The 27,523-nt window shown below is 47.9% G+C and overlaps 2 protein-coding genes across 2 annotated transcripts; one reads left to right on the forward strand and one right to left on the reverse strand.

Moving 5' to 3' along the window:
• Positions 1 to 7,563: 7,563 nt before the first annotated feature.
• On the reverse strand, positions 7,564 to 12,326 carry GFER (growth factor, augmenter of liver regeneration). The gene is made up of 3 exons (XM_032197870.1): positions 12,120 to 12,326; positions 11,301 to 11,509; positions 7,564 to 10,673 (listed from the first exon to the last, which is right to left on the reverse strand). Exons 1-3 carry the CDS (start codon positions 12,324 to 12,326, stop codon positions 10,511 to 10,513), a joined length of 579 nt encoding a protein of 192 aa, XP_032053761.1. The 3' UTR covers positions 7,564 to 10,510.
• Positions 12,327 to 23,289: 10,963 nt separating this feature from the next.
• Positions 23,290 to 26,374, forward strand: NOXO1 (NADPH oxidase organizer 1). The gene is made up of 7 exons (XM_032197740.1): positions 23,290 to 23,364; positions 23,462 to 23,537; positions 24,040 to 24,211; positions 24,476 to 24,666; positions 25,102 to 25,215; positions 25,425 to 25,542; positions 25,768 to 26,374. The coding sequence occupies exons 1-7, from the start codon at positions 23,290 to 23,292 to the stop codon at positions 26,372 to 26,374; spliced, it is 1,353 nt and encodes a 450-aa protein (XP_032053631.1).
• The last annotated feature ends 1,149 nt before the right edge of the window (positions 26,375 to 27,523 follow it).

Below are 27,523 nucleotides of genomic sequence, written 5' to 3' on the forward strand. Positions count from 1 at the left end.
CTGCTCCAGCAGGGAGGTGCCGTGCCCCCAGGCCACCACGCCACCCAGATCCTGCTCAGCCCCTGCTGCAGGACACCCCTTGCTCCTTTCCATTAGCACCCAGCAGCTCCACGAGGCCCCGCCAGGCACAGGAGGGTTTTTGGAGCGGTGTGAAGAAGGCTGGGTGCCTTTGGTGGGGAGCAACCTGCTCGTGTGGCGAGGGAAAGGCTGGGCTCTGCCTCACCCCCCGCCCAGTGCTATGCACCCGCTGTCTGCTGCAGGCTGGGGGCTGCAGCTCTCGCTTGCCTGGTGCAGAACCAGCAGCAAGCAGAGCTGTGGGACGTGGAGAGGCCAAGCTCCATCCTCACTCCCACCCAGGGCAGGTAGAAAGGAGGAAAAGGCGAGCCATTGAGCCATTGTACGGAGGGAAACCCTTGGTTTCTTACAAAGGGAGTTTCCCCCCAGGGCTCCAGGACCATCTCCTGAGTTAGCCTGGGTAGCGCTGCTCCCGGTTCCATAGCTACCGATGCCATGACAACTCTGACATCATCCCTGCCCGGACGGCAACTGCAGGGGGAGCGGCGCAGAGCAGCACGCATGCACTGCTGGCACCGCGCGGGGCTGCGGGCAGGGCCGGGGGCTTCGTGTGGCCACCCCACAGCTCGTCCCCAGCCTGCTGTCTGTGCAGCTCCCTGCCCCTCTGGGGACGGGGATGTAGCTGGGACCACACTGGATCACACAGGGTACATGTGTAGCAGGCGCGTTAAGCCCTTGCAATGCAAAATGCTCCCAAAATCAAAGAATTCTCGGGTGTTGGGCCTCGTCTCCAAGCTCACAGCTTGGCCTTTCGCACCTTTGTCTGCCTGTTCCTTCTGGCAGGTTGGGCGCGGGTTTAACTGTTAAAGCTCCCGATGATGCCATCAGTTTCCCAATTACAGGTGAGTCATCGTCTCTCCAGATCTATTTCTGACTCGCAGCAGGAAAAGCAGGATCCAGCCTTTCGTTCCTCAATGTCACCAGCTCAGTAGAAATCACATTTTACTATGTAAAAAAGAAGAGAACGCCGGGCTGGTGTCTCCTGCTTGCTTCTGGCAGGGTTTTCCTGGGGCTGGCCAGGGATTTTATCCCACTGTCGAGAGCATCACCAGCTCATCCCTGAACTGCAGATGAACAACTTAGAGGTAACTATTTGAGGGTTACCACAGGTGAGATTTTCAAACAGCTTCAGTGGTTTACAGGCAGCTGTTCCAGTGACCTCAAAATCATTTTAATGTGTTGGGGAAAACCACCCTGTCTCTGTCAGCCCAGAGTTATGTACAGAGGCGAGGCCGGCCCTGCTCCCAGAGGGCAGAAAGTGCCGCAGAGGCCCTGCTGCTGGGGCTGGCCATCGGGGCTCAGCGTGCCCCACACCTCAGAAAATCAATGGCATGAAGAGAAGATGTGGCAGGGCACACATTCAGGAAAGCGGTGTGCTCCTGGGGCTGCTGCACAGGGAATCGTCCTGACCTCTGGGGGCTACTCCGCTTTTCTGGGGGCTTTGGAAAAGACTTCCCCACCCTTCGGGGCCTCTGCTCCCCCTTTCTGAAGTGTCTTGCCCAGCTCGTCTGTCCAGGCTGGGACAGGAGTATTTTGGGCAACACAAAGCACAACAAGACCAAGACACTGTCTGAATCTTTTAGATGGTGGTACAGAACAAATCGTGACCATTTCCAAACAGGTAAATGGTTTACACTCTTCAGGGAATGGCTGGGATGCACGAGGCAAGATCCCCACGGAAATCCCTGCTTCTCAACTTGTCCTCCTTCTTTGAGGCTCCTCTCTCCAACTTCTGCTGTGTGCAGTGTGTTTTATACAACCATTCTTCATGTCATGCTGTGCTAGCTTTTGTCCCTCGCTACTGTGCCGATAAAGTGCAGCAGCTATCTCTGGTGTGCACGTCAACTGCGCTCCTATTTCACTTCCTATTGCTGCAAGTAAGCTAACAGATAGACCGAGGCAGGCAACAACAGGAAAGGACATCGGGGCTCGAACATTTTCCCCCATCAAATGGGCAAAAAGGGTTTGGAAATGCACTTCCCAGAGCATTCATTCAGTTGTAACAAGTTCTGTGTTTATTGTTCCGCCCAGACCTCAGTGACAGGGAGCAGAAAGAGCAGCAGGCAAACACGTGCCGGAGATGTACCCATGCTTTGGTTTTACACGAGTTTAATTAAGGGTGAAACAAAACGAGGGCTTGCCTTGTGCTTCCCGTAGCCACACTGGCTCCTTAAACTCTGCCTTCAACACAAAAAAGCAATTTGTTTTTTACCCAGGGGTAGGTACACAGACACGGTGACCTTGAGGAAACAAGACGTGGGGCCTTCGCCTTCAGAACTAGTTGGAGTCAACCCCATCCATCCGGCTAAGGGCTGACTCCACAGAGGGAAGAGCAGCAGTGGGTTTTCAAGGGCACGCGACTGAACATAACCAGTTTTTGAAAGCTCCCCGAGCTACCTGCCGTAAGCTGAAGGACTGAGAGCAGTGCTGGTGCCGTCCTGTGAGCAGAACGCTACTTGCAAAACTCTCCAAGCAGACTGAGGCCAACGCATCCTGCTCCACAGCGCCTGATCCTGGGACTGGGACCTGACCACAGGGAACCAGCAAGGGGCGAGATGAGTTAACACCAGTTCTTCCAGCAGGGCTGATCAGGTGTTGTCTGCAGGGAAGAGCAGCAGTGGGACACCCCGATTTTGCAAACAAAACAACCCCTTGGCCACAGCTACTACTTAACAACCCCAAAGCCAAATACTGATGTGAAACCGCCCAGCTCTCAGAGCTGCTTCAATGACGTATTTATAGCAAAGCTGCCTCAGAACACCACCACAACGAGCTGGCAGCAGGCATTCAGCACGGCCCAAGGGGCACAAGCAGCCTTCACCCGCAGTTTACAGCCCATCAACCCCAGCGCTTCCACACGGCCTGATGTCTTTTATACAGGGCCTGATGCCTTTTATACTGGCGGAGGTGGTGGAAGAGCTTGCCCTTTACATCGCTTGAATGGCGTGCTTGAAGCAGTGCTTTTGCTGTATATTCACTTACTTGTTGCTCTGAAATGCTTTGCTGGGCATTCATTAGGGTTTGGCTAATACTGCTCTCAGCCATTAGGCTCTAGAAAACAGGACGGTCAGGGGAATTATTTTTGAGAGGTACTGAGAAATTCATAGCATGCAGTAACAGAGAATGGGCTTCCTGATTAGCAATACCTTAAAACGCCATTACTAAGAAAGCTACTTCGTGCCCTCCACCCTAAGAGGTCCCAAAATATCTGGAAGTTCCTTTATTAGGTGGCTACACATCCCTGTCTGAAATGCAGCCATTTCTCAGGTGGGATTCAGCAGCTACCAGGCAAGGATAAATACAAGATAAGTACACCATAAAAAAAAAATGCAGAAAAAATTATTAACTGAAGTCATCAGGGGAAGGTTTGGATGGTGGAATTCAATTAATTAAGATGGCGTTTGTTTAGAACAGAAGAGTTAATATCTCAGCACTTGCATAAAAAACGAACTGAACGAAACCCCTACCGGGTTTCAAAATGCTTTCCAGTGGTGCAATTGCAAGCACGATGTCTTATCTGCTAACCTTATTCTTTGCTTCTTCTTAAAGTATTTCATAGCAAACCAGGAATCGAACCTGTTTCAGCAGCCGGGCTGAACTCTAGGTGAAGGTGCACAAACACCTCGGAAAGTGCTAGACAAGAGGGGAATCAGATCCCTGGCTGTTTTCCAAACTGACCTCCTCAGCCCCACAACAAGGAGTCACATCGTGTAGAGCCTGACCAAAACGTTGACTTTGGTGCTTGTCATCTGCTACCAGCCACGAAGGCATGGTAATGAGAGCAGCGCTGACAGCTACAAGGACACGGGGCAGCCTCTGAGCAGCTCGAGCCATGCTCTGACACACACAGCTTCTGCAGCTCTCATCCAAGATTCGTCCAGCTCTGCTTCCGAAGGAGCCCCCCCGGCTCAGCCATTCTGTTATCGTTTCCCCCCGTGATGCACAACACTGCCAGATTCACAGTGCAAGTTCTGGGGGAAAAAAAAAGGGTCCTGATGTTTGCACAGCAAACGTGGTATTTGTAGTACTATATTGAAAATGAGGAACACCTCGTTTCTTAGCTGAGCACGGCAAATATCAAATGGGTCCTTGGATTCTAAAGAAAGACGTAACCTGACACAGAGGAGATTTGAGAGACAGATTAAGATGAGAGATTTTTATTATAATGAGCAATCGTGGGCCCAGGACCGTGCAGTGCAAACACAATAAGATGGCCTCCCTGACAGAGATTGTAATCTAAATAGAAAACACAGGAAAAGGCTGGTGAACCTGCTATTTTTATCCCCATTTTGCAGAAGTGGAAGTGCAGCTACAGAAGATGAAGCGACTTACCTAGAGTCTAGCATGAAGCCTATGGTCAATGAAGAACTGAACCTCTGAGTCTCCAGCCTTGTGTTCTAGCCATTATTATGGCTAGAACACATTACTGTGTTCTAGCATTATTATTATGGGCCTCACCTCATCTATCTTGCATGGGGTGTTATCTTTTACCCCCTGTAAGAAGCATCACACGAAGCACAGCCACAGCATCCACTTTTTCACACTACTGGTAACTGGACGCCAGTGATAGGGGAAGCAGGGAAAGCTTGGCTTTGCCTGACCAAACTTGGTGTTTGAAAGGAAAGTCCCCTAGCATCAGGGCTTGAGTTTAGAGCTAAAGCTTGGTGTTCTGGATAGAACAGAAGCTTTGAGGGAATGCATGAAATAGCTGCCTGGGGTCTGCTGTGGGAAAGACAGCGATTTAACTCCGCTGTTTCCTTTCTTTCAGATGTGCAAATTCAAAGCAAAGCTCCCATGAAACTTCTTGGGATTTATTTCTATACCTTGCCACACAGAAAGGCTGGGTTGCATCCATGTCTCTCAACAGCAACGGTGTTGTTGAAGTCCTAACTGTCCTCTGATCTTCCTTCCAAACCCTCTTTTTTTTCCAGAAAGCCTTCAGAGCAAATGACAACTGCATCAAACAATCTTGATCCTCCTGACTAAAATTTTCATGACTGCTGTCTGTTTGCCCTTACCTGTGTTTGCTCTGTGCAAAGCTCCAGTGGTGCTTAGGCTGTAAGTGCCTTCGCACTCTGCTCTCCTCTGGTTTTGTACCTAGAGCAGCTCACACTGAAGGCAAGTACTGTCCTGTGTTACACAAACAGTGCTCTGTGTAAGAAAGTGACTGTTACGAAATTATCAGATAAAGCTCCTTCACCATTTCCAATCCGTTAACTGCTGGTTTGAAAAGCCAAGATTTATCCAAATACAACCAGTTACGGGCTGAAGAGCAGGTAGGAAGCAAGCTGGAAATAGCATCCAGGCAGCTTTATTATACTGCCAAGTGCAGACTTTAGCTGCTGGCAAAAAAGTAATGTGTCTCTCATCTGTGCAATTACAGAAGTACTGCACACAGCCACTAGTGTGAAAACTGAAGGCACCAAAAGCTCCTCAATGCAACCACAAAAGGACTGGAGCAGCTCGCTATTTTAAAGAAGTGCAAGAAATAAATGGCAAAGCCAAATAAATACAAGCTTTATTGCCCTCTACTGTTTACTTGGTTAAGATGCAAAGCAAATTTTCTCTATAGCCAACAGAGATCTGGGAAGAACACTGCGGTAACAGACAACAGAAACCAAGAAGCTAGAGGGTACATGATATTTGGGAGGGAAAACCTGAGACCGGGAGGAAACTTCTACATTGGGAGTGCTCTAGAGGAAACGCAACAACCTGCACTAGCACAGAGGACAGGAACAGAGGGCACCTTTCAGCAGCAAGGTCACAGGAGCAGAACTCAGTAGGTCTGAGTGCCAGGGCCACTGCCTAGGCTGTGCCAGCTGCTGTGAGCCCAGACAAGTGCCAGGGTAACTTCCAGGGCTGATTAGCTAACCTCCAGCACGCACAGACAGGATTGGCACACGTCAAAGGGAACAGAAAGTTTCAAAGCGTGGCAGACAAATATTAGTGCTGCTTGCTTGTCTTTGCTTCTGGAGACATTAATTACAAAAATGAAGAACTGACAGCAATGTCAGACACCAGCAGTGTCAGGACAGATAAGGGTGCTGAGTCCCATTTATCCTCAGTTGGTAAGAGCAATCCTTTGTCGCAGAGTTGTGTGGCCTGCAGTGTTTTCTGACTTGCAGCAGGCTACACTGCATCCCAACTACCACCAGCTCTCAGCTGTGAATTAATCGTGGATTGCTGCAGACACCTGAGCCGGCTCTGTGTGGGCTGGCGAGGAAGCAGCAGTGTTCACACACCCCTCCCTGCGGGACGTGCCAACCCAGGTCAGTGCTCCAGCTGACCACAGCACTCACCCTTCCCTCTGACAGTCCTGTCTCCCTAACTGATGGCTCGCCTCTGTGCTGGTAGCTGTGGTTTTGCTTAACTTGCTTGATTTCCATTCTCTTATTAGCCTACGAAATCAAGAGCTGACTTCACACAACCTTATTGGCAGTTTCTACTGACGTGCTTCCTCCTGACTGCAGAGAACACCGAGCAGCTCCTCTCCGTCGCTCAGACAAAAAGCCTGAACAGCCATTCCAGGAATGGAAAAAAAAAAACAAACAAACCTGCTAGGAAGGGGAAAACCAAACAAACCCACTACCCTCTCCAAGCCTGAAAAACTCCAACAGGAAGAAATATCACACACGACCTGTAACAGGCTGGAGACACATGCAAGCAAAGCCACTCCTGAGGATCTTACTGTCAACAGGAGACTGTATACACCCAACACACTGCAAAGAACAGCTAATCCCTGGGAAAATGTTAAAGGCACAGTGCTGCTTCCGCCAACATCTGCACTTGCCACTTACTCAAGCAGCTCTGCCTCCCATTCATGAAGAAAATTCCCTCGTGGCTCCTTGCTCTTTGCTTTTAGGAAAGAAAAAAAAAAGTCAGCTCTGAATGGAACCCAGTTTGTGAAATCAGTAAGTCCTCTGACAAGCTGAAAGGTTAGCCAGGTGCCTAGAACACAGGGCAGCTCTTGAGTAAGGTCTGAGAAGCTCCTCAAGCAGCACCTGCTCCCAACTGTGCTTATCTTGCGAGGGTTCCTGGTTAGGAAGCAGCTTCCCCTTTCTGGCCGTGCATGGCTGTGCAGTGACTGTGCAGCTAACAAGCATCGCCCTCCAGTGGGTGACACCCCCAACTGCCATCTTGCTCAGATTCAGCAAGATCTGATCTACTCCCAACCGTAACGCTACCTTCAGTGCTGTTTGTTAGAAGCGTCGCACAGAAAATCCCCCCCCAGCCCCCAAACTCTGACCAGACGGACAGGGAGCTGGTCTACATCGCTGCTGTTCTGTAGCTTCATGTTCTGAAGAAAATTGCAGCAATTCAGCAGCACAAGGGAAAAGAACTGGTTGCAGCCCCACCTTGTCTGATCAATACACACAGAAAATCACACAACCTGGGCTGAGCTCAGTAAGATATTGGCATGCAGAAGGTTGGACAGGCCAGCACACCACGATGGCTTTTCATAAGGCCTCATGCAGTAGGGAAGCCAGGAACAAACTCAGTTGCTTTATTATTTTCACATAAACAGGAAATATAATTTTAATACAGATATATTTTTTTTAAACTAGATTTAATTAAGTACATTTAGGAGAGAATTCACAATTTTCCCCTTCTTTTTATGTACACAAATACAAATATCTTCAATAGAAATTCCATATATAAGATTAAAACTTTATCTGTGTTATAAACGAGCAGCAAAAAAAAAAAAAATCCTTTCTTGGACAGTCAAATCCACAAATATGCCCAAAAAACACACATCAAAGCTCTTCTGCAAAACCATAAACAGGAGAAAACAGAGAACTCAAGCATGTATTTTACCTAATGGACACTTAACAAAGTTACAAACGGCCCTAATAACATCCTGGTAGCCATAGCTTGTGGCCTCATTGCAAGCAAGCATTTGCTACAGATGCTGTACAGTTGGTTTAAAGCTCTTCCTCTACCTCTGCACCACTGCCAGGACAGCAAAACAGTAAATGCTGGCAGAAGGGGCCTTCTGCACAGGCCTACCACCTCCTTGAACAATACAAGGGATAAAAATTTGGTGTTGCCACAGCCACTCTCCCCGATTTTGAGAGGGATACATGATTTATTTCCTCTCCACACTTCTTCAAAATGTGGACAGATGCTTGGTGGAAGGCTGCCATCCTCCAGCCCATCACCAGCCTGCACACAGCAGCAGCAGTCCTGGGACTTGCCAGCAGACCACGTGTGCTTGCACGAACAAGTGCAACTCTCTAACCTGGCCCATTTTCAGTACTAAGATGAAATGGGACAAAACAGGTGCTTTACCAGCCTCCACTGAAGCAAATTTATTAAGAAATCTCATAACCTGCTCCCATGAGCAATGAAATTGCTGAGGGCAGATTAGAAAGGAACAGAAAGATGATCCTTTAGCACAACCAAGTCCAGCAGAAAATGCTTGTCCACATCCATTGGCAATTTAGGCCAAGCCTGACAAAAGGGGCTACAGCCTTTTTGTTGGTCCTCACCACGCTAGTGGATATCTACGTGCATCATTTTGGAACTGAGTTCATTACTGAAAAAAACAAAAACTAGGGGCTGGAATTTATTTGTTCTAAGAAGAACCTCACCATGCAAATAGGGATTTTTTCTGAGCACTTTTAATAATCTATATAATACCTTGAAGTAAGAAGTCAGATTACATTACTTCATGAAACACTTCCCAGTTTTGTTTGGTTTAGGAACGTTATTAAATAAAATTTGCTAGAATAACCAGTCCATAAAACATGTCATACTCTTTTAACAGGTCCAACTTGAAAAGATTTGAACGTGCCATAAATCTTCCAAATATATTTCCAAAGTTCTGATCGCTTTTCTAAACACTAAGGAGCCCCACGTACAAAGGTTTGAAGATCAAAGTTTTCAGCTACCGACCGTCATCACCCTAATCCTGTTATAAAAGTACCAGTTCCATCCAACTCCCACTCTACCAGCAAAAGTAAATTTACAAACATTCTGCAGTGCATCAAACAAGGAAGCTTACTAAAACACACCAGAAAAGCTCAGTACAGAAGGAAAAAGCCTCTTATTGTCATGGTTTGTGCAAACTCCTGCAAGCTTTCACTGCCAGAAATGCAATAAGGGCACAATATTGCTATTTTTTTTCAGAATTTGAAAGTATTTAGACTTTTTCTACATATAAACTGTCTCTTTAAAGAGACGTGCATTTATACACGTTGCGGTGTAAATCATTTACGTTGCTATTGCACTTTCACCTGAAATTCACACTTACGTATCAGTAACACTGATACAATATAGCTGACTGGGCAAACACCAGTGACATGGATTCTGACCAGCATCTATAGAGGGAATCTACCTTAGGGACTCCTTCCAGTCTTCTGTGCAATAAATACTATCTACAGCTGATATTACAGCCCTAAGCAGGACTCAAAAACTGCAAGGGGGGTTGTAAAGTCCTTTTGTTCTAGGGTGACTTTTAACCAGGTAAAAACACCAGAATGTCAAACAAGTCAGCAAATCCCAATCAAAAATTTCAAAACACAAATGACAACTCAGAAATACCATATGCTAAACAAAACTGAATATGCTTCGTTACAGGTATCAGTCTCACACTGTTGCAGCTATTTTCACAACTGACAACAGTTCTTAACAAAGATGAAGAATTATCTGCTTTAAAAGTAAGAAGCAGTAAGAAGCTCAGTAGGCCTTCTTCTCATACTGTATCTGGATTCAAAGAAAATGAGCAATTTAAAACATTTGAATTTCACCCAGCTGATGCTTCCTTCCATTCATGATTTTTTTTGCTCTTGTTTTAGTTCACTTTTGTATAATGTCATCTTTCATAAGCTGAAACACAGAAATCAAATGAGAAATGAAGGTTCCATGACTTTAGCTCTCAAACGTACCTGCTTTCAGAGATTTTAAACTGGAGATGCCTGAAAGAGCGATCGGGGGTACAGACTTGGCACAAAACACATTATGAATTTGCCCTATCAGAACAGAAGTTAAAATGACAATGAAAAAGTTTTCTAAAACATCAGGGTAGTGCTTGCAGACAAACGTAAAATGTCACAAGGCAGTCCTCTACAACAGTATGCAGGAAGAGGAATTCTAGTCACAGAAACAAGCAAATGCCCCTAAAATAAGGAAATGTTGCAATGAAAAAGTCCTCACAAGTTTGTCAGTAACTTAACTTCACAGGTTTCTGGCAATTCCTGTGCCGAATGTAAGGCCTCAGTCCCTCAGATGATGCATTTGATACGACCATTTATCGAAATGCTATTAGGATAAGATTTTCAAGTCGACTTTCAGAATTGGTTTCACCTTTATTTTCACAAACCAGATCAGTCACACACACAGGCACACCAACACACGCATTTCCTCGCACATCTCCCTGTAGTGACTCAAAAGCAGAGTGAATTGGTCTGTTAGATTTCAGAGCAGTCTCCATGGATTAATCACAACTACCGTCTTTCCAACCATCTCTCCAGCGCTCATCCACACGAGAGCAGTCAAATTCCGATTTCCCCAGTTTCCTGTTCACTTCATTATGAAGAAGACACAACCACTGGGAGAAGTTATTTCTGTTGCTTGTATCAGGCTGATTTGTTCGCAACCTGCAAAGAGGGAAGAGGAAACAAATGTTACTGCTTTAGTCACCAATTTCAATACCCAAAAAAGGCACATAGAACACAGACAGCCAGTCTCCTGCTGAACCTTTTAAGCCATGTGATGCTTGCTAAGTCACTAACTAGCTTTCAAACGTTTTTGCCTGTTCATCACAAAAAAAAAAAAAAATGAAATTTTTGATAAATATGTTGACAGTAACAGGGGTAGAAAACTTTACCAAACATCACAGCTTATCTCAGTCTTTGCTTCTGCTGCTGTGGTTGCCAGTAAAGGGGCTCTTCTGAGATAAAAGCACACTTGCCTACTGAAACCTGAATTATTCAAAGTCACAGTCTAATTCCACGAGTGAGGGCAAGTCCAGTTTGAACCAGAAAGGCAATAAAACGACCTCAGGGAGGCCTTGGAGGCAGCATACAATCTAACAGCACTAGAAAAGGTATTTGTTTTCTGAATAAGCGTCTCTTTGATCTATGCAATGGAAAAAAACAGGTCAGGTACCTATAAACCCCAACAGCAGGAAGAGCTGCAGATATGCAAATACTTGCTGCAAGCCAGCACTTCAGGCCCCTTCACCAGCTACCGGGAAAAAAAAAAAAATCAAAGAGGCAACTGACCTTTCCCTCAGATCCTCGGCACAGTGCTCGCAGGGGTAAAACTTGGAGAAGAGGTTGATGAAGTCTCTCATCTCCTTCTGCTGGGTGCTGGTGGGGCGGTCAGGGTAGTAGGCTGCCATGGTGTGCAGGAAGGCCCAGGTGTTTCGGCCCAGCTGCTCGCTGTCCAGGGGGCAATCTGGGGGTGGCTCCTTCTCCTCCACCACAACCTGCTGTGGGAGAAAATCCCAGGATCACAGAATGGCCGAGGTTGGATAGGACCTCTGAAGATCATGTAGTCCAACCGTCTGCCAAGCACAGCACATTGTGCAGGATGGCATCCAGGCGGGTTCTGAAGACCTCCAGAGAAGGAAACTGCATGACCTCTCTGGGCACCCTGTTCCAGTGCTCTGTCACCCTCCCAGCACAGAAGTGCCCCCTTTTATTGGGCCAGAACCTCCTGTGCTTCAGTTTGTGCCCGTTGCCTTATCCTGTCACTAGGCACAACCAAGAAGAGCCCAGCTCCATCCTCTTGGCAGCCTCCCATTACACATGAATGAGGTCTCCCCTCACTCTTCTCCTTTCCAGGCTACCCGTGCCCCGCTCTCTCTGCCTGCCCTCATTCACCAGGCGCCCCAGCCCCTCACTATTTCATTAGCCCAACGTTTCAGCCCTAAGCGAGGGCTGTGAGGGGACATCAGCCCCTTTAACACCCCAGCACAGGGACAGCGGCCGAGCTGGGGCAGCCCCTGCCCCTTTCCCTCCCTGGGGGGGGGCACGAACCGTGCCCGAGGCCCAGCGCCCCCGGGGCTGTGAGGGGAGGCCCCGGCCCCGCCGCCTCACCCCTGCGCCCGGCGCCGCCCGCTTCCTCTGCTCTCGGAGCCAGCTTTTGAAGTCCGTGCAGGCCCGGCACGGCTTCTTGGACGGCTCCTCCGCCCCGGAGCCCGCGGCACCGGCGGGGACGGGGAAGGGAAAGGGGAAGGGGCCGCCCTCAGCGCCCGGGAACCCCGCGGCCCCGCGGCCCGGCCGGCCCTCGCTGGGCGCCGCCATCTTGGCGCCGCGGTGCACCCTGGGCCGGGGGCGGCCTCCGCTGGAGGCCGAGCTGGGGGGGGGAATAATAAAATATTTTGGGGATGGGGGGGGCAGTCTGTATATACATTTACGTGTTATTCACCATATAGACCGAAGCCTGTCTGAATACGTATTTACGGCTTATTCACGCTACATATCCAGTCCAGTCTGTATACATATTTACAGGTTATTCACCATACAGACCAAGGCCCGTCTGTGTGCATATTTACAGTTAATTCACCGTATAGACCCAGGCCTGTCTGTATATGAATTTTCAGCTTATTCACCCTACAAACCAAGGCCAGTCTGTATACATATTTACAGGTTATTCACCCAACAGACCAAAGCCAGTCTGTATACATATTTACAGTTTATTCACCCTACAGACCAAGGCAAATGCTCAGTTTCCACAGCCAAGCCCTACATCTAGCTACTGCTATGCCAGGCAGGCAGAGCTGAGCCACTGCAGTGCTGTGATGCTGTGCTTCAGCCAGAGCATGCTCACCCTCCACACACCACACTGAGTGTCCCCCACAGCACCTCGGGGGCTGCAGCAGCTCTTGGGGGGGGGGGGCACAATATCTGGGGGGCCACAGCAGCTGTGCCAATGCCTGTACGCAGCACACAGGCTCAGCCAGGACACCCAGTGACATGGGGCACTCTCCTACATGGCAGTTGTGGTGGCACCTCAGTGCTGTCCCATGACACAGCCAGCACCCCAAGCTAGAGGACGAACAACTGTTTGACCCAGCCTAACCCGTGCACCTGCAGCAGGATGCACCCGTAACCGATTTTACGTTTTTTAGAAACCGTCATGTGCTCGTGTCCCGGTAAAACTATACCAAGGAGGGATTTGCCCAGACTGTTTGCACATTATGCAAGGGCAGAGCATGCCAAGGACATTTCCCCCAGCTCTTCTGTGCTCAGTGGATGTTCAGCAGCTTTCCTTTAATTCCTGTTCTGGTGAGCCATGGGGGTTGCAAGCATACTGCGACTGCGATCCAGCTCAGGTCCGACCCTGGGTGGTGGTCCTGCACAGCACCAGCTTCAGAGCTGTCTGCTGCCCCTTGGAAAGGCAAAGTAACTTACAGACAGTTAATTTGTGGGTGCCACTGCCAAAAGTGTATCCTCTGGCCCGACTCCAAGCCAGAGCAGTGTTATGAAGTTCTTATTGGGAGTTCTAAGCATGAAAACTCAGAAGGCAGCACAGGTTTGTTTTTTTCTTTTTATTTGTCTCGACGCTGTCATGCCATCAGAGATTTCCAGGCCACAGAATACATCTCCCACTCTGAACAATGCGCTCTAGAACATGAAGTTTGTGCCCATTTCCACTTTTCACCTCACCGTGTGCTGCAGGCCAAGTGAAAAATACAGTATTTTGTTTAATACATGCAAATGTATGGTTGAGATGAAAGAGGACCAAAACACCATCTTAAGAAATTTCATATAAGCTGTCTGGGATAGATTTTTTGACACACACACACCCCTCTTCCCATTCAGGCAGCACCAGACCTCTTTGTGTCCCTTCAGGCAGTGTTGGTGTGCGAGCCTTCTGTGGAGCAGCTCTTGCCTTCTGGACATGGCTGTACTTCTCCACATCTTGTTTCTTCATGGCTGTGTCATAGCCTATTTGAAATGCATCTTGAGACTTTCCCCTGATGTTAAATTAAATGCTTTTGTGCTGCAAATTCTGCAAAGACACAATTTGTATGAAAGGTGCTAGAAAAGTACTTCTCATTTTCTGTTCTTATCCTCTGATATATTTAACACAGCATGGTGTAACATTTTTAGTAGGTAATGCATCATTTTAGAAAAATGCTGCAGAAACTCGCCTTCAGGAAAGATTTCAAAATTAGTGTGCTTTATGTGGAAATGGCTGATATGTTTCCTAGTCTGCGTAGTGCTGAGCTGGTGATCTGGATCTCCATCCTTGGGCCTCAATCCATTTTTTTTTTTATTTGCGATTTGATGAGAACATTTTGTTGTTGTTATTCATGTGGGAGGGAGAAAAAACATGCGTAACTGATTACAACTACTGAAACATATTTGTCTAAAGTTATAGACAACTCTGTATAAATTTCACACATGAAGGAAAGACCTAGCAAGAGAAAATATGTTCTTTATATTTGTTTTCCTTGTACACCAATAAAAATTTAAATGACATTGATGACCTCATTCTTTTTTTTTTTTTTTTTTTTTTTTTTTTTTTATTTCTGAAAAAAAGGTATGATGGCATCTAGAAGAGACCAGGGGAAATTCCTACAGTGCTTTACTCTTCAGCCGTTAGGCAATTAAATAATTCCAGAAATGTCTGTAAGACAAAGCAATGTCTTTGGTTGGCTGCTAACAGCCTCCTTTTGGAGGACTCCTACCTGTCTCTGCTTCCAAACCTAGCGCAGACCTTGCTGACACTTATCACATCTCCTCAGTGAGCCTCGGCAGGCTGAGCTGGTGCACATTCCCACCTAGCATTTTGGCTGAGGAGCTGGCGGTGTAATAAAGCCTGTTACCAAGAATATGTCTAAAAAGCCCCCTCCTAAAAGCAGCTGTCTCCTGTGGTGAGGACTGAAGCATCGCCACGTGCTGCCCGGCTGAGGCTTCTTCACTCTGGCACCCGGCACCTCGGGGCACTCCTGGGTGGGACTCTGCTAACAGTGCCCCTGTGTTTTATTTAATGTAATTGTATCTGCAAGACAGGGCTCACTGGGGCCTACCAGACAGGTACCTCGTCTGAGCAGCTACCTGGTCTGTGACTGGAACAGGGTAACGTGCAGGGCTCTAATGACACTAATTACCAGGAAGCATTGGTAAACCCTGAACTTGAGAAAATGTATAGGGTGTGTTTGTGTTTCTCAGAGGAAGGTTGCTGTTTGATGTTCTGCCTTTATCTCTGGCGGTCACTAAACAAGAGCTTGTGAACTGGCAGCTGATAGTAGGTGCACAGGGGAGGAAGAAGAAATGGGTCAGGAGTGGGAGATGTCAGGCACGGAGCCCACTGCTCACCCTCGAGCCAGCCATGACAGGGCACCTCTGAGCCCTGCCATCCAGTGGCAGCTCCTGGGGTGCAGGGGAGCAGGGTCTGAGAGCAGCAGCAAGGCAGGCAGGAGCACAGGAGGGGAGACCCCAAGGAGGGGAGGCCCCAAGGAGGCTCCAGGTAGCTCTTCTGCCAGCAGCTGGACCCTTAGCAGTGTGCACATGCATGTGGGCATGGTTGTGTCTGCAGAGAAGCTGCTGATTTTCAGAGATAACTAGCACAATTAACAGAGACAAGTCTCTGCTACCCTTATGGCCCACTTTCTAGGATGCAATGGGGTTGTATGGAAAGGTAACACCCAGCCCAGGCCGCCTGCTGCCCTGCGATTCTCTCTGTTGTTGTGCTAGGAAGTCAGATTGTGACCAGAGAACAAGGAGTGATATCTGCAAAAGCTTTTGCTGCATTTGGGAATCTAAACAGCATCGACTTTTCATGAATTTATTTAGAGTGCTTTGGAAAATTTTCACAGACTCGTTGAGGTTGTCAGGGACCTCCGGGTCCATCTGGTGCTCCAGCAGGGCCACCCAGAGCTGGTGCCCAGCATCACGTCCAGGCAGCTTTGGGAGATGTCCAAGGAGGAGACTACAACCTCTATGGGCAACCCTATGCCTCTCAGGATTTACCCTCTATCTCTCAGGATTGTTACTGTGGTTTTCTGTGATGGTTTATGGATACTTCCTGTTGAATATAACTGTTGCCCTCACCAGGGTGATACACTGCCAGGAAGCTGACATCTATGTACAGGTAAGGAAGTGAGCTTAAAGTCCAACCGGTTAGAAAGACAACCTTAGGAATTCGTCATATAGTTTCTTGTGAAAGTACAGTGAACTAGGAAATAGCAGCAGAAAATCTTAAGGTATATTTCCAGGTACATAAATCATTTATATTGAACAGCTTTGTTTGTATACAATAAATTTGCACTTGGAGAATTTCCCAAGGCACGAATCTCACTGTTACCAGGAAGGAGCCTGCCACTGTGCTGGGACGCTTCATTGCTGGACTGGCAGAGCTGCCGTAGGGCACACATTTACAAGGGCAGGGATAGGGAGAAAAATAAAAATTATTTTAAGCAAGTCAATACAGCCTTTCCTCTGAGTCCTCTGTCATGCTCCGTTCTTTGTCTCCTGCATACCAGGCTCTCTGTGGAATTAATTATTCCATTCTTAGCACAAACACAAGCAAATCTTTTTTTTTTTTTTCTGTTGTTCTCTTGAAGAAGAATAAAACTCAAAGTCATCAGCAGGCAGCTTCCGCCGCTCTCAGCATCACTGCAAGGAGACTGGCCCGGCTGCTCTCTGCGAATGCCAGAAGAGCTCTGGGCCAGGCTGCAGTGTGGGCTTCTGCACCTGAACACTCTTTGTTTTAGCAGAAGATAATTTGAAAGATAATTTTATATATTTGAAGATATATTGATATATTTATCTATTTGAAGATAATTTTAAAATGTTGTAAATCTCTGGTACCATGCTCTTTTCCATGTGGATTTTGAGGGTCCTTCCTTATCAGAGACTCCCTTTTTTGCCTCCTAAAACTAATGACCCTTTTGTTACAAGAGCTGTGCTTTTAGACTAGCTTGCACCACAGGACAGGGGAACATGGAGTTCCGTCCTCTTCCTCACCTTTATGCAGCTCTCCCTGGCTTATGGGTGACTCCTTTTTCTAGAAGCAGGTCAAAGTTTTAACTGGTGGTGGAGGAAGAGATTTTTCTCTGCTAACAATTGCTGTGAGACTGTGCTGACTTGCTACGAATTAAACATTGCTGAAGCAGCAGTTGGATTCCATACCACTCTTCTCTCTGCCAGGCTGTTGGCCGAGGATTAAATATTATTTTTCCTGTTTGATGATGGGGAATGGGAACACGAAGATGTTGTCTTTACTTTGGAATAAAGGTGACTTTTTAACTTAGGCTACCAGTGCTGATAGAAACCCCAAGGAGATAAGGCACTTTGCATATTCTGTTTATTGGTGGCAGTGGGGAATGAGGAAAAGAAAACAGTAGGATGAGCACTTCTGACTAATCTGTGAGGATCACAACTGTCTTGCATGTGAGCAGATTTTATCATAGTCAGTGTGAAATAAGAATAGATTTTGCCGACACAAAACCAGTATTTCTGCCTATTTGCTTTGTTTCCCACTGGCCTTTTGGGTTGGATTCCTGAAGGTTTCCCCGGAGGATGCCCAAGCATCGGTCCCTGCGCATATACCCACTGTGTTGGCCTCTCACCACAAAGATCAGTCACCGAACACCTTTTGTCTCTTTGCTCTAGGAAACCATGCAGGAAACTTTCTCTTGCACTAGGATTAAGTTTCATTCTCATCCTTCCTGGAAGTTTTGTTCTTGAATCATGCCCTCGCCCTCTGCATAACCTCAGAAAAACAAGCAAAAAAAACTTTTACAAAGGAGCTGTGAAATTGCTGCTTTGGGTGCTTGGTAAATGGTTGGGGGGTGTTTTACAGGCCACCAGGGCACTTCTTTTCTCCCCTGGGCTTGGCAGCTGGATCCCACAAGCATCTAAAGGGAAAACCAAGCACTAAGCTCTGCTGCTGTCACCCTCCCAGCTGGCAGATGCGAGGTTTAGGGGGTTGCTGTGCTGCAAGGTTTTTTACCAGTTGCTTGACTGGGGCTGTGCTGCCAGCAGACTGGGAGGGAACAGGACCCCAGTGTGTGGGGGCAACAACCAAGCTGTCCCCAGCTCCAGCCCATGGCAGGAGATCAGCCCAGACCAGAGGCTGGCAGTGGTGGAGGAAACCTTGGGGGGGGGGGAACAGAAATAGGCTGCGAGGAGAAAGAGCCTCACGGTGAGAACAAGCCCAGTCCCAGGACACCTCCAGTCCCCATAAGAGAAGGAAACTGCTATAACCTGAAGCAGTTTGCTGGAATCTAAATGAAAACTCCACATATAGGTACCTAAAGCACTGGCACTGAGGAGGGAAGTATATTTTCTTTAGCTCCCGAAATGCAGCTGGTCCTGTGGATGGAGAAGTGAGGCATCGCTGTGCACAAACTGCTTCTGAATCGGATTCTGCTGCCCACTGAAAAATGCTTTATTTTGTGCAGCAGCTGCTCAAGTTAGAAGGAAATTAAATACCTTCCTCTGGATTAAATACTGTAAAATCTCTCATCCCAGCCTACGTGAATGTTCAATGGCTTAGTTTGTTTATGAGGTAAAGGATATTTTTGACAACTCCAGTGTTTGATTTTTATTTTTTATTATTTTTTTCTTTCTTTTGATCAAGGTCTGTTTCTCTTTTTAATGGAAGTCTAAAACCTCTTTGTATTCTTAAAATCAGCTTTTAGCAGCTGGCCTTTTCATTAAAGGTGCTGATAGGTTATGTGCTATCGCAGGCGACCTTCAAGAACAGCAAAGGGCAGGTTTTGATCCTGAAGGTGATGCTGGGAGGAGATTAAGGTCTCATGCAGGTGGCTTACCAGGCAAGGGCCCCCCTCTGCCATGCCCGTGGCCCAGCGGCTTCATTTCTGCCTCACAGCTGCAATATCTCCAGGGTGGCTTCAGGGCTTTTCCTCTCTGCCTTTCCCCAGCAAGTCTGCAAGAGGTCAATGAGCCAAACCAACAGCAGCTCCTCCTGTGCTGGATGTAAAATGAGAAACACATGAGTTCGAGTCCCCCACACCTTCGGCCGTGACCAACCCATGCCTAAATCCTGGACGTGGTAGAGGATACTTGTAACATGGCCCTTTCTCTTTTTTGTGTGTGTGTGCACGTTGGTTGGAGGATCATATGAAATAAAAAGAAAATCATACGCTTGGTGTTTATTTGTCATGGGCATTGTACACGTGGTGGGGGGCAGCTGCTCTTGTGATCGAGATAGGGCAGGGGGAAGCCCAGGAAGCTTGGGGCTTCGTGTGGCTCTGCTGTGCCTTGAAGGCACTGAATGATCTCTGTCTGTTCAAACCGAGGGCTCTCTGGGGCAGGTGCCCTGGTTCAGCTCCCCATGCCTGTACCTGTGCCTGAGCCCTTTCTCCTACACAGCCGTGCTGTGGTGGCAGCGATGTTCCCCACCTCTGCAAGGCACACGTGGGATTCTGGAAGGGGGCTACAAAGCAGGCAGGGACAGAAGCTATTACTGAGAAAAACTTGTATTTATGTTCTGTCTTCTCAAAGCAGGACAGTCCACTCCTAATAGATATTTAATAATATTTAATATTGATAATATAATAATATTTAATAAATCAACAGGTAATAAATTTACCTGTTATTTTATGATCTCTTTTGTACCCTATAAAATGATTAAAGAAAAAAAAAAAAAAAGGTTAACGCTGTACCTCACGATCTGTGTCAATAAATACTGATGAGGTAATCTCAGCACCCAGCAATACTTGAACTCGATACTCTTCTTCCTGGCAGACCGCTCCCAGCCTTCCATTAATAATTACACACGGACAGGTACAAATCAGCGGCAGGACGATGTAGCAGAAGACACAAAGCAAACACAACTTACTGTCCGGGAAATGGCTTTACATTTTACAGTGTGCCGAGAGGTATCTGACACAGCAGTGGAGTTAATGGCCTCTATGATCAGTTCTCCACCCATCCCACCAGCTATGGCACCAACCTGCGGCGCTTTTCCAGGCCACGGGGCAGTGCTGCTGGTGCTGGTGCTGATGCAGCCCGGCACAGCCCTTCCTGCTGTTTCTCGGATTTAGTCACTCCAGCCTACGTGACACACTAGGCACATCTGAGCGGACAGTTTCTTGACATCAGGCTTGACAATGACAACAAGGCAGTGACACTTCTACAAGTGCAGAGCCTGGAGTGGTAGGATGGCCCCAGAAACACAGTTATCCCCAGGTTCTGCCTGAACACATCCCTTCCTCGTACCGCTGCTCGATGTCACAGTGACCTTAGCTTCTGCAGTACATTTTCTCAACATCTAGTCACTGAATTTGCAGTAGTTTTGCTCATGCCTTGCCCTGAGACCCCTGCCACCAAGCAGTCTCTTCCCAGAACACAAGCTCTCCGAATGGTCTGGCTGGATCGTCAGCCCCAGCAAACCTCCACGTGGTTTCACCTGGCTGTTCCAGCAGTTGGCTGTATTTTCTCATCTCACTTCTGCTTTGTAGCCACCTCTTCTGCACGATTTTCCCGGGAACTCTGAAATATAGCAAGGCTTTTGGAGTTAGCAAGTGTCAAAACCAAGGCTATGTCCTACTCTTCTTGTTTTACTGGCTTTTGCAGTGTTTGCAGACAGGGAATGAAATGATGCGTGAGCCGCTTCTGCCCAGTTTGCATGCAGGTAGAGATTTCACTTCTGAACAGTTCAATTGTATTTTTTTTTGTTTTGTTTTGTTTTGTTTTAGGGGAAACATTTTTAAACCTTTGTGCTCTTGGAAATACATTGCGGTTTGTGTTTGCTCTGAGACGGGAGTCACTGTGCTTTGTTTAGAGCCCTGGCTCCAGCTCTTCCCGAGGGCCCCGTGCCAGGACAGGCACACAAAGCATGGCCCCGTCGGGGCGGCTGCCACAGCAGCATGGCCGTGCTGGTAGAGACATAGGAGCATTTTGCCACCCCCTAGACTGGTGGCTTCCAGATACCAGCATCATAAAGAAGCAGCTCTCTGGATGCAGTGATTTCCCCCCTCTCCCAAAGAGCCAGCCAGATTTAACAGCATGCGCTTTTCCCGGTCCCTTAGTGAACAGGGACGGAGGGTCTGATGCTGCTGGGGGTGCTCAGCGCAGCGAGCCCACACTGTGGTGACTTTGTGCAGCAGTCCCCACGTCGTTTTGTCAGCCAGGAAGTGGCCCGGGGATGGCAGTGAAGGGGTTTTCCCACAGAATGCGGGCATGGCTCTGAAGAGCTCGCCGCATAACATTTCCTTCCCGAAGGAGAACAAGGATCCAGCAGCAACAGATCGAACTGCACTGAGAACACCTTTGTCTGCCACCCTGCTGTGCAGGAGCAGCCTCACATATTTTCATTAAATGCAAGCCAAGGCCCTAATCACTGCATTTTCTAGCTGCTCAGAAGTAATCTTGTCTGGCTTCCTATTGGGACTCTGTTGTGGGCTTTTTTTCTTTTGTTTTTTGATAGATGAAAAGTCATCTGCACCTGTTGCTGAGGGTTTTAAGAAGCCCAGCGTAATTGGAAAATGAAAAGGAAGGCTGGGCTGAGCAATCTGGGCTCCAGTAATGATAATGATTCAATTCAGGCTTCATCAAAGAGGGGGATGGAGGACAGAGAAGGCAATCTGATCACACAGATGCCCATCAGCCTGGTTATAACCTGAGGCATGCCTCAGGCCAGCAGTTCAGGGAAAGGACAGCCTTTCCAGGGCTGTAATTACCAGTCACGCCGTGCCTTGGGGCAGCAAGGAGCCGAAATGAAGCAATTCCTTCTCCTGGCTCTGCTTTTCCCCTGCGCAGCACCAGGCAGAGCTGCTCCTGGGTGGACACACGGCTCCACTCCTTCCCTGTGTCTGCCTTTGTGTCTGAGCCATGTCCCAGGAGCTCCTGGGGTCTCCCAGCTGGGGTTCTCCATCCCCCTGCCCATCGCCTTGGGTGGAGGTGGGTGCCCAGGCTTGATGTAGGCCAGAGCACGGGGTACACTGAGCTGAGTCTCTGTTGCATTTTCACACGTGAAAAGCTTTGGGACTTCTCCAGTTACACCTGTGGGGATGTGTTCATCCTTTGCTCTGGCAGCGTTGAAATCAACGCTTTCCATTTCTTTCTGAGAGCATGCAAATGTTGATATAGCTACCAGCACTCCTTTTAAAGTCAAGTTCCTTTCACTTATCAAACAGGAATAATCAATACAGAAGAGAGATTTGTGGCAGCTGGCACACACATGAAATCACGCCTACAGCTCTACAGCTGGCCATGCCGGTGAGCAGTTTTGGGGACTGATATGATCGCAGCCCAAGCTGTTATGGCTGCAGGCAGCTTTGACAGGAAAATTGGTGCAATGGAGCCATAAACACCTCCATCCCTGGAAGTGCTCTTCATTTCCCGAGCCGCTGCTGCCCCAGGGGATTCCACTGACACCCAGAGATGAACACGGCCCGCAGGGCAGGGCTCCTTCCCAGCACTGCTGTAACAAGCACACGATAAGATAAGGCTCTTTTCCCCAACCATCTGAACTATGCCCCCGCCAGCTGCTCTTGGTAGTATTTGCGTGTTAGAGGCAGGGCCGCAGGTAAAAGGCACGGTTAGCTTGCAAATTTAGGGAATTTCTCCTCGAGCTGCTGGGCGGAGGAGGAAGCAGGGAAGGCAGCGCACGTGCGTGTGTGCCCTCCCTCCGCCCCAGTGTATTTAAGCTGCCAGAGGCTGTGCCTGGAGCTGTGCCTCTGCCAACCTCCAGCCACCAGCTGCAGGAGAAGCAGGCGTTGGGAAGATGAGCCGGTTCCCAGTGGATGTGAAAGCTGTAGGCTTGATGCAATGCAGAAAGCAGAAGGTATTTTAACCTGTTTTTTTATTTTTTCTTATTATTTTTTTTTTTTTTTTTTTTTTCCTTAAATACTATTTACAAATCAGGAAAGTAGAGTGGCTTTTTTTTTTTTTTTTTTTTTTTTTTTGAGTTATTCTTACAGGAGTACATTTGCTCGTTTTCCTGCAGCATTGAAATTAAAGCGCTGTTCTAGGGCAGGGGTCTCAGACATGTTTTTGGTGGTCCATCTCATAAGAAAATGGTATCATGGACTTGCTTTCTTCCTCTTCATAACTTCAGACCTTCTTTCTGGTTTTAACAACAATTACTCGTCTGGGACCCTAAAATTAAGGAAATATTTTTGTAGGTCTAGTCCTTAATTTCATTTTTTAGGTGACAGTCTTGCATCCTGAAACCAGAACTAAACCACAGGTCCTAGCAAATGCTCATTGCTTGAAAGCATCCAATATTGAACACTGTGATAAAAAATGCATTTCTTTTCCCTTTTATTTTTTTCAGAAGTACATGATGTTTGTGTCCTGGTCAGACCAAAACAACATTCTCATCTACCGGACATTTGAAGAATTTAAGAGGCTCCATGTAAGTGAACAGCTCCCTGAAAGTAACATCTCCATCCTGGGGAGGGAGGAGCTCAGCCTTGTGAGCGCCGTTATTCACTCCTTTGTTTCACTTTTAGAAAGAGCTGAAGAGAAAATTCCCCACTGAGAGTGGATCACTCAGGAGATCTGACAGGACTATACCCAAGTTTAAAGGTAAGGAGGAAAAATCTTTTATTTTTTTTCAAAGATTGTGTGACAAACATGACAGAGCTGCTGGGAACAGCTGTAACTGATGATGTAGGCTTTAGTCACTGAGTCCAACATCCTTCTGGGACAGATCAACAGACAGCTCCTGCTGGGGGTATGGTTCAGCTGGGTTATGTGCTCAGGTCCATCTCTGACTTAAAATAACCTAGAAACATTTATTTCTTGTAAACAAGCACACTTGGTAAATGAATATTGCAGTTTAAGTATAGGCTCAGGGTTCCTTGCAACATCTGAACAAAGACAAATTTTAGATATGCAAAAATTCTGTCGGGAGCTATTTAAAAGAGCAGCAAGGCAGAAGCAGCTGCTGTCTCAGCTACTTGCAGCCTGGGCCCCTGCAGGGGAGGGTGGTAGGTGGGGGCCCACTGTGCTCAGGCACAAGGTGCTGCTTTGGAGGCATCCAGATCTGCTATTGTCTTGCATCAACTTTTGCTTTTTTTATTTAAAGATGTAAATGTGAAGCAGAGGAAGATGAACAAGTTCCTGGAGAGACTGAAATTGCTGGAAACATACTCCCAGGAACTGCTGAAAACGGATGCTAAAATCTCCCAGAGTGAAGATCTCATTCAGTTTTTCAGGGCACAAACCCAAGACCTAGATCCGTGCTTTCCTGAAGACAGGTATGAAATCATATTTTTTGTTTGTTTGTTTGTGCATCTCTTCAAGAAACAGAAGTGTTATAGAATATGGATTGAAGAGAAACATAAGTTAGGTTTTTGGGTAGCAGAACAGGGATGTTCTACTGAAAGCTTCAATGCATATGTTGGCTTTGATGCCTAAGCTTTCCTTAGCCTCATAAATAGACATGATTTTACTGAAATTAACACTAGAGTCAGCCTTTCACAGGAGTTTTCAGTAAACGGATATTAAACTTTGCTTTTCAGTGTTGTGATCATGCCTTCAGAAATTGGAGGGGAAAAGAAAAAGCAGGCGCAGCAGCAGCTCTCTATCACCCACCCGCAGGCATCTCAGAGCTACAGATGCATCGAAACCTTTGAAACCAAAGACACAAAGAACCAGGCTTTCAAAGTCACTCAGAAGGAAATAGTTGAAGTGTTACTCAAGGACATGACTGGTACGTTTGATAAGGATTCTTCAGTTTTGGGGGTGGATGCTGTGAGATTTCCAGATTGATTTGTGGCTTGGCGAATGCATCTGTAGCATCGGGTGTGTGGGTGATGTTTGTGCCTGTGGGTAATTACCTGGATTTAGACAGGAGGAAAGAACAAGTGGTCTGGCCTTTTCTAATTAAGGGAGGCAAAAGTCTGAGCTGAGACTTGGTGCCTTATTTGCAGCCCAAGCAGAAATCTTGGCACGTTTTACTTTGTGGACCCCAACACAGTTGCATGGGGCAAACATGGGTCTAGGTGGAGCTCTGCCAGTGTCAGCACTAAGCTGCTCTGCAGAACTTCTCTCCTGTCTTACAGCTCTGGCTGCCCCTACATTGGGATTTTATGATCACCTCTCTGCCTCTTGTAGGTTACAAACTCTCTTTTGCTGTTTGCTGCAGGTTGGTGGCTAGTGGAAAACGCAGACAAGCAGATAGCCTGGTTCCCGGCCTCATACCTGGAGGAGATCGATGTCCACGAGGACATCCAGGATGCATTGAGCTCAAACGAGGAGGGTAAGTGCTTGTGCCCCCAGGACCCAAGCAGCAGCTGTGGGCTCAGGACCACACCGCATTCCTCCTTCAAAAAATGGGCTCTGAAATGTCTCCCCAGGCCTGGGGCTGTGCTTGCACTCAGCAGATGGCTGAAGTTTGGGCCCATCATTCTGTGCTTGCCACAGTTTTCTCTCCAGAAGTCAAGAACGTCCTTCCCCCTCTCTCTCCAGGCAGCCTGTATTTTGTTGTGCGGGCCTACGAGTCGCAGAAGGCGGACGAGCTCTCTCTGCACAGCGGCGTGGTGGTGGAGGTGGTCAGGAAGTCCGACAACGGCTGGTGGCTGATCCGGTAAGGAGGCCTCACCGTGGCTCTGCTTTAGTGCTCCCAAGGCAGCCAGGTGCCTGCTGCAGGTGCTTCTCGCCCGATAACTCTCCCCTGGCTGCATGTAACCTCACTGAAATAACCACCCCGTGGTCCTTCCTCACACCCTACGTGCGGCGCTGCCCCCTGCCCTTGGTACAAGCTGGGAGAAGAGCCCCTCAGCTCAGTGCTTCTTTCCCCCTCTCCCCTCAGATACAATGGGCAGACCGGCTACATGCCCTCCATGTGCCTCCAGCCCTACAAGAACCCTCACCACAGGCTGCAGACCATCATGAACTGCGGCCTCAATGTCTCCACGCCCAACCTCAGCGCCTCCCCGCCGGCCCCCCAACCCCAGGGCAAGGCGAGGGGAGGCGGCGGGGTGCAGGACCGTGCTGCCCAGGACCGGAGTGACGAGGATGTGGGCTCTTTGAGAAGCAGATCAAGATCCACGCCGGACCTGGATTCAGACAGCTCCTCGCTCAGCTCAGGCAGCAGGCTGAGCTGGAAGCCCGACTTGTCACGGTCTCTGCCCGAGGTGGAGCAGGTCAGGAGCCCCCGCCTGGGGAAAGCGTTGGCCACGCACAGCAGAAAATCTCCACACCTCACCCACAAGGACAGGAACGATTCTGGCTTTGTGGAGTCATCTGCCGCCGATCTCAGTTGCTCCCTCTCTGACTCGGACACAGCTGGTGGTGTCCCCAAGGTGCCCGCACGCCCCTCAGCTCATGAGATCCTCCAGAGGTGCAGCACGGTCACAAGGCGAGCCCTGAGGCAGTCCGCCCCCCAGGCCTTGTCCCCGCGCTCCAACGTGCACTAGAAGGGCCCAGGCCCCCAGCAGACCCTTGCCAAGTCCTGCAGGAGCCACAGGGAGAATCACTGCTGGGGACCACTGCATTTCAAGGACACTGCTAGGTCCCGATGGAGCAGGCTTGCAGCCACTGCTTCGCTAGGTTACCGCTGGCTCATGCTGCAGCACAGGAGGGCCAGAATCGAGCAGTTTAATTAGGGTGTGCCACTTACTGGGAGTGCCACAGCACTGGGGTCCCAGCAGCTCCTGTATAACTTGGATTGAGGTAATTCTCCCTCGGGCATGTATTTATCTTGCAGCACAGTTTTTGAGAATGTCACCATTTTCTTATTCCCCACAACGTGGTTATGCAGCACTGTGCTGCAGAGGAATGGAGTGGAAACCCATGAAATCCATAGCTAGTTATTTATATTGGGTAGGGACGGGGTGATTCAGCCATGTAAATGTCATTTACCTGAATCCGTTAATTTTTTTTTAAACCGTATTTTTTACTTCATAGTTAAGTGAATTTGGGTAGTGGGGAACTGGCTGTCATGTATCTGTGAATTAGCTAGAGCCTCTGAACTGAGAGAACTGAGTTAGAGAACCTAGAACTTTTGTCTAGATTGCTACCTTTTAGTTAGTCTCTCATGTATGGTGCTTTTTTTTTTTGATACAAGCAATTTAACCAACATGTAAGGATTTATGTTGTTCATAGTTTTATAGTTCTAAATTTCATATATTTCTTTCTCTGAAATAAAATGCAGATAAAAATCTATGAAGGCTATGTGTTTTTTGTACTTTAAAGACTTTCTTATTGGGTAATTAAAGTTGCACTCAGCTGCCAGGCAGCTTTTCACATGTAAGAGCAGGCAGAGATGAGATACAGGACTTGGCCCAGGCTACATTTTGCCCAAGCAGAGAGAATATTCAGTGCTTAGCCAACACTGATCTACATACACAACCTAATAGGACTCTGGGATATGATACTACTGGCCATGTTGTATCTCCCAACTTTGTAGCCTTTAACTTGTACAGACAAGCAGCTTGTTCATAGCCAGATTGTCTTTCCTCTAAACTAAGCAATCTTAGTGTCCAGGCCTCAAAATTCAGGGTGTGAAAATACAAAGAGAAAACATGGCTTGCCTAGAGGAATGGACCCTTACTCTCATTAAGCTC

This window comes from Aythya fuligula, chromosome 15 (assembly GCF_009819795.1).
Source record: "Aythya fuligula isolate bAytFul2 chromosome 15, bAytFul2.pri, whole genome shotgun sequence".
Taxonomy (NCBI): Eukaryota; Metazoa; Chordata; class Aves; order Anseriformes; family Anatidae; genus Aythya; species Aythya fuligula.